At 50.6% G+C, this 6,639-nt stretch overlaps 1 protein-coding gene across 1 annotated transcript in view; it reads left to right on the top strand.

Moving 5' to 3' along the window:
• Positions 1–5,848: 5,848 nt before the first annotated feature.
• MGAT3 (mannosyl (beta-1,4-)-glycoprotein beta-1,4-N-acetylglucosaminyltransferase) overlaps positions 5,849–6,639 on the top strand; it is a 1,549-nt gene continuing 758 nt past the window's right edge. The window contains exon 1 of the mRNA XM_009870670.1: positions 5,849–6,639. This exon is cut by the window's right edge and continues 758 nt beyond it. Coding sequence (XP_009868972.1) covers positions 5,849–6,639 — 791 coding nt within the window.

Raw genomic sequence — 6,639 nt, 5'->3', positions numbered from 1 at the left:
GTGGGTGTGTGTGTGTGTGTCAGTGTCAGTGTCAGCTCTGGAAATCAAATGGAGGCTATGGTGGCACCCTGCTCAGAATGGCCACATTATATCTCTGCTTAGTGCCCTGTTGAAGGGGAGGGACAATGCTTAAGACAGAGCTTCACTCTCCCTTAACCTGACCTTACTTGAAGGGTTACTGTGCTGGGTGGCTTGCTCCAGCTGGTTGTGCTGGCAGCCAGTCTATGGCACCTTGTGGTCAGTTGCCTCGAAGCCGCAAGGGAAGCACGTAGCATGTTTTGCATTAGGGCTGTGGGCAGCAGCTCTTGATGAAGGTCATGGAAGAACATTGTATTCTGTCCTTGAAACTTGAATGGAAGCTGATAGGGACCGGCTTGCATTCAAACCACCTTGTACTGTAGCTCTGCCAGAACTGCCTGCTGACATCCTCCTAGCCTGCATTCCCTGGCATCCTTCACGTGAGAGAAACGCTGAGTCCTAACTACCTTCTGGTACATCCCGCTTCTCTCCACTTTCCCTGCCATCCAGATTTGTAGGACAATCTTCTCTTCCTATCCTTAAGAAAAGTGCAGTCCTGCTGTCCCTGAGCTAGTTAACGTTTCAGTTGTAGACAAATGGTAGGTTTTGTAGTTTCTGCTTACATCTGTGGCTGTTTGCGGCACAAAAGTAACTTGATGGTTTAGATTTTAGACTGTTTTGAGGTACTGTGACCTTAATGCATGTTGTGATTCCTGCCCCCTATGGGTGGCAGGTAGATCTAGCAGTACTTTCAGAAGAATGGAGCCTGTTCGTTGGTCTCTAGCTGGAGCAGAGAGAGTTTGGCCCTCACTGTGGAGTTGGAGATGGAAGTCATGCTGGATTTCAATCTTCCATGTGAAAGCAATTCTAATTTGTTTTGTGTTGAAGTGTCCGAGTGATGGGCAAGTTACTGCATGGGTGTTATGGGATAACTTTAGGCAGAGATTAGCATCTCTGCATCAGAGGAGAGACAGAAGCTTCTGCTCTGACTTGCGCTCCACAGCAGCTTTTCCCCTGTAATAACAGGAGGGGTCTAGGGAGCCTTGAGTCCAGTGCCCTAGTGAGATGGAGTGTGGGGTATCAGGCATCCAGTCGCCTGTTTCATGGCCTCTTGCCAGTGTGCTCCAGAGGAGAACATTAGGACTGGTGAACTGCCAGGTCTTAGTGCCTCTCTTTCTCTCTGGCTCCTTGAAAAATGAGGATATGATTTCAGGATGATATAAATCAACTGGTCACTTCATATAATGGCAAAGTAAAATGGCAGCAGGTGCTTGGGGATCTCATGCCTACCACTTCTAGCTTTCCACCTTCTCTGAAAGCCCTTGCCCTGCATGGTAGAGGCATAACTTCAAGGAAATATCAAAGAGATCCTTTAAAAAAGAAGCTTTCAGCTTGTCTTGCCGAGACTGAATGTCGCTGAAGCAGTTTATAACTGTGTGTTCCCTGAAGAGCTTTGTCTTAATGGAGCTCACTGTCCATACTCCTGGCTACTACTTCTACTTGAACATTAAAGCTTTTCTTGTTGTTTTTAACCTGACAGCAACTTGATCACTCTCCCTGGGATCAAGTTGACTTTCCTCCCCTCCTCACTCTAAATTGTCAGAAGGGTAATATCTCTTCTTGCTGTTTTCTGTGTTCCTGGTAATTGATGGCTGCTTTGTGACAGAGCAGCTGGGCTCTTTTATGATAAGCTGGGATGTCTCCCTGACTGGTACCTCCTTTCTTATTTCCACCACATGTAAACGTTCTGGATGGGGAAGGTGGATAATAACATCTTCCTCCCCTGCTGGCCTTTGTCTCCACTTAGCTACCACTCAAAGACGTGTCTTTCACTGCAGTGCTGATCAGAGGATATGGGAAGGGATACGCGACTGATGATTTTGAGCATCTTGGCCCACCCAAGGGTGTGTGAGCGCTCTCCACTCCCTGGTAGAGGAATCCCTGGCATGTGAGAATGGAGGTGGTTCCCAGGGAGGAGGTTTGAAAGAGGACACAGCTTGTTTCTTTGCTTCCTCCCCACTTTTAGGAGGGAATAGGAAGCGGGTTTATGTTCCCGCTCCCTAACAAAGGCAATGGAGCAGTGAAAATTGCCTCCTGGGACATGTCAGCAGCAGAACAGCAGAGGGTACTGCAGGGCCGGCTTATCTGGCAGAGCTGCAGGGGAGGGCTGTGCACGCCAGCCCTGCTCTCCCAGGCACAAGCTGCAGTAACAGGGCAGCGATGTGAGTTTTGCTTGTGGGTGAAGAGCTGCAGAGCCGTGTGCTGAGCCTTGACAGACAGTGATGTATGCAAATGTCAAGTGAAGAAAATATGCTTTACTTCCCAAAACCATGTGTCCTGTGATGTTGACACAGCACGCCACATCCCAGAAAGTGAAGCAGTTTGCTGAATGCCAAAAGTTATGACCTTTTGTCTGGGAATTTACTGTGGCATGCGGAGCATTACAGCCACCTGGGGAGAAGACAGAGATGTGCTTCAAGTGACTCCTTCTGCACCTGCCCTCTGTCCTGGGCTGGCCCGGAGGAAGCTGCCTGCCCAGCATTTGTGTGTCCTGTAGGAACTGGAGTGAAGCCAGCCCTACCTGACAGCCACTGGAGTTGCCTTATTGGAACAGAGCAGCTGTTCACCTCGCCTGGGTTTCAGGGCTTGAGAAAGCGACCTGATATCTGGAGGGTAACGCCTTGAAGAAAGTGGAGGACACCTGATTGGAGGAAGCTGTACTAATTTACCAGGGAGGGATGTTTTCTCCTGACAGTCAGTCACTGCTAATTTTATGTTTTCAGCTTCCTTATGCCCTTCTCTTCCCCACACCTCAAGACAGAGGAAAAACTGGTGATACACAAGGAGAAAGGACTGGATACTCCTCAACTGTGGCAGTGATCTTGCTACTCTAACAAGACATTAATGGAGCCTTAAGAAAAAAAATAAATTAAAAAAATACCCTGGACACAATGAGATGCTCTTTGGGGTTTCTGCAGCCCATTATTTTGCCCCCATGAAGAAAGCTTGACAGCAAAACCTAAGATGGCTTTGAACAGGAGAACATCTGTCCCCTTCATGACTGGGCCACCACAAAATGGCCTCCCAGCAGCTGGGCTGTGACCAGGCCTATGAGGTCGGGCTGTGGAGCCGTAGCAGGCGGGTACAGGAGGTGAGAAACTCGGATCTGCTGAGGAGATCTCTCATTTCTTCCTTCCCAGCCCACCTGACAGGATGGCCTCCTGGTGATGGACAAAGCCAGGACCTTGCCCTTCCACTGACGTGTGTCATGCCAAAGTATATAAAAAACTAACAAATACAATCAAGCTATCTCTCTTTTTGTTTGTTTTTCCCTTTATTTTTTTTTTTTGCCCTCCCATGGCAATGCTGTAACTTTTCCACCAGCTTGAGTCCCTCCACCCTGCCACCCATGCATGGGGAACAGCATTGGTGCGCGGTGGTTCCCACTAAAAAAGTGACCAAGAAGTGTCCAGAGAAGCTTGTAGCTGAGCTGTAAGGTACAACCACGGACAACCCCTCTACCAAAGTCTGCATCAGAGCCATCTGTAGAGAGCCAGATATGTTTTCCTTTGGGCAGTTGCCATCGGTCCAAGTGCTTTATGGCTTTTTACTTTGGTATTAAATTGTCCCCAAGTTAATAAGTAAATGCATTTTGCCTTTTTTTACTTAATACTCTTGGAAGCGATGGGAGTGGGCTGGGTGTTTCTTCCCTCTGCTCCTACTCCAGGACACATGTTGGATGTGAGCACCCCCCAGGGCAGGGGAGTGGGACAGCCCCTGTGTGGCTCCCCCATGTCCCCCCCAGCCCCAGGATGGGGGACTGCCTCCCGTGAAGGCATTGCTGGCCCCATTGCGTGCTGGGCAGAGGATTTATAAGTGATGGCAGTGGGGTGTGCGTGGTGCCTCTCAGGATCTTTGTCCCTGGAAAAGGGGATGGTGCTGGGGCAGAGAGCTGCCACAAGAAGGGATCGTGTTGTGGAGGGGGCACAGCAGTGCAGGGCTCAGAGCAGGTCTCTGCCTCTTCACCTGCTGCTATGTGGGATGGTTTTGTCCTCCAGGAAGAAGACAGCCTCTGCAAAGGGTTTCTGGGTGACCTGATTCCCCTGCTTGCCTTTGTCCCAACCTTCCCTTCCCTAAACAGCACAAGACGAGCAACTTTTCTCCTCTTCCTTGGTAGAATGGAGCTTAGTTGTTTTTTTTCTTCTTCCTTCTTTTTTCTTAATTGTGGTCTTCAATCCCTTCTCTGCCTGACAGCATCTTTGTGCTTACTGCCTGGGCTAGAGGAGCAGAATGAGGGTAGAATCACAGAATGTTAGGGGTTGGAAAGGACCTCAGAAGACCATCTAGTCCAGCCCACCTGCCAGAGCAGGATCACCTACAGTAGATCGCACAGGAATGTGTCCAGGCGGGTTTTGAATGTCTCCAGAGAAGGAGAATCCACAACCTCCCTGTGCCAGTGCTCTGTCACCCTCACAGTAAAGAAGTTTTTTCTAGTATTTTTGTGGAACCTTCTATGTTCCAGCTTGCACCCATTGCCCCTTGTCCTGTCATTGAACATCACTGAGAAGAGCCTGGCTCCATCTTCCTGACATTCCCCCTTGACATATTTATAAACGTTAATGAGGTCACCCCTCAGCCTCCTCTTCTTCAAGCTAAAGAGACCCAGCTCCTTCAGCCTTTCCTCATAAGGGAGATGTTCCACTCCCTTCATGATCTCTGTGGCTGCTCTGGACTCTCTCCAGCAGTTCCCTGTCCCTCTTGAGCTGAGGGGCCCAGAACTGGACACAATATTCCAGATGTGGCCTCACCAGGGCAGAGAAGAGGGGCAGGAGGACCTCTCTCGACCTACCAGCTACTCCCCTTCTAATCCACCACAGGATGCCATTGGCCTTCTTGGCCACGAGGGCACCTTGCTGGCTCATGGTCATCCTGCTGGCCACCAGAGCCCCCAGTTCCTTTTCCCCAGAGATGAAGATGAAGGTGATATTTCATGGTGTTTAGAGGGAAAGGCTCTGCACCGCTGGCTTCTTGCAGGCCTGGCGTGGATTTGTCATGGTGGCACGGTATTACCGGTAGAGGCGGCTAGGTGTTTATTTTAGCCACACTAATCCATCTGGTCTGCAGAAAATGAAAAGTGAAGGGTAGCATTTGGTGATATGGTGAACTAGAGAAGGATAGGAGAAGAGCAAAAGTGACAGTCTTAACTTTTTTTTTTCCTTCCTGTTTCCTGTGTGAACTTGGGTAGCATTTCCTAGGAATGAGGGTTGATTTTAGGGTGTGTGCTGAGCAAACACTGAAAGGACGTGGGGAGCGTAGGTGTTTTTGTCTCTGCTGGGTCTTAGTGCTTTAAAACTGCCTCTCTTACAGTGATCATGTTTCAACCACGTATCCCCTACTCTGTCTCATCCCTCCTGCTCTCTGCTCCCTCCTCATCTTCCCCCAACCTTTGGTGATGCAGGGCCTGAGGACACCTACATTCTTTTTGTTTCAATTGATGAATAGGGAGAAATCTGCAAAATGCAGATCATGAATTCCTGTTCTGGGTTTCCTGTCCTACCCCTTTGCTAGTGCCTTTCTTGTCTTTGTGAGTTTAAGACTCTGACTAATCTAGAAGAGGTTCAGCTTGGTGTAATCCAGCCAAGGCAAAAGACCCACTGGAGATGGCAGGGGAGTGGGGGCAGTATTTCTAGGATTCAGGTCTATAAAGATGCATGCTAAATTTGGAACAGCTTTCTGCCATCCCCAACCTGTCTTTTGATCAGCTTTTGGTAAGCTTTTGCACCTCAGTAACTATTGAATGTGACTTTCCTTTTCGTGGCTTTTCCACAGGATGAAGATGAGACGCCATAAACTCTTTCTGACTCTCTGCATGGCTGGTCTCTGCCTCATCTCCTTCTTGCACTTCCTCAAGGCCCTTTCCTATGTCACCTTCCCCCGGGAGCTGGCTTCACTTAGTCCCAACCTCGTCTCCAGCTTCTTCTGGAACAATGCTCCCGTCACACCTCAGGTCAGCCCTGAGCCAGGGGGTGCAGACTTCCTCCGCACACCCCTGTACTCACACTCCCCCTTGCTCCAGCCCCTGTCTCCCAGCAGAGCCAGCGAAGAGCTGCACAAAGTCGAGTTTGTGTTGCCGGAAGACACGACAGAGTATTTTGCCCGTACCAAAGCTGGCGGCGTTTGCTTTAAGCCAGGCACCAAGGTGTTGGAGAAGCCACCCGTGGGAGGGCGGCTGGAGGAGCGGGCGGATGGCGCGGCTTCGGGGCGGACGGCTCGCAAGCCTCTGAGCGTCAGCGGGACCAAGAGGCGCAAGTGGGTGGAGTGCGTGTGCTTGCCAGGCTGGCACGGCCCCAGTTGCGGAGTCCCCACCGTGGTCCAGTACTCCAACCTGCCCACCAAGGACCGCCTCGTGCCGCGAGAGAACCCCCGGAGGGTCATCAATGCTATCAACGTCAACCATGAGTTTGACCTGCTGGACGTCCGCTTCCACGAGCTGGGAGACGTGGTGGACGCCTTCGTGGTGTGCGAGTCGAACTTCACAGCCTACGGAGAGCCGCGGCCCCTCAAGTTCCGTGAGATGCTCCTCAACGGCTCCCTCGCCTACAACCCCCCCCAGGTGGTCTC

The sequence above is a fragment of the Apaloderma vittatum genome, unplaced genomic scaffold, assembly GCF_000703405.1.
Source record: "Apaloderma vittatum isolate BGI_N311 unplaced genomic scaffold, ASM70340v1 scaffold34505, whole genome shotgun sequence".
In the NCBI taxonomy this organism is placed as follows: domain Eukaryota; kingdom Metazoa; phylum Chordata; class Aves; order Trogoniformes; family Trogonidae; genus Apaloderma; species Apaloderma vittatum.
The sequence above is the reverse complement of the archived record's forward strand: the minus strand, read 5'-3'. Positions and strand labels throughout refer to the sequence as shown.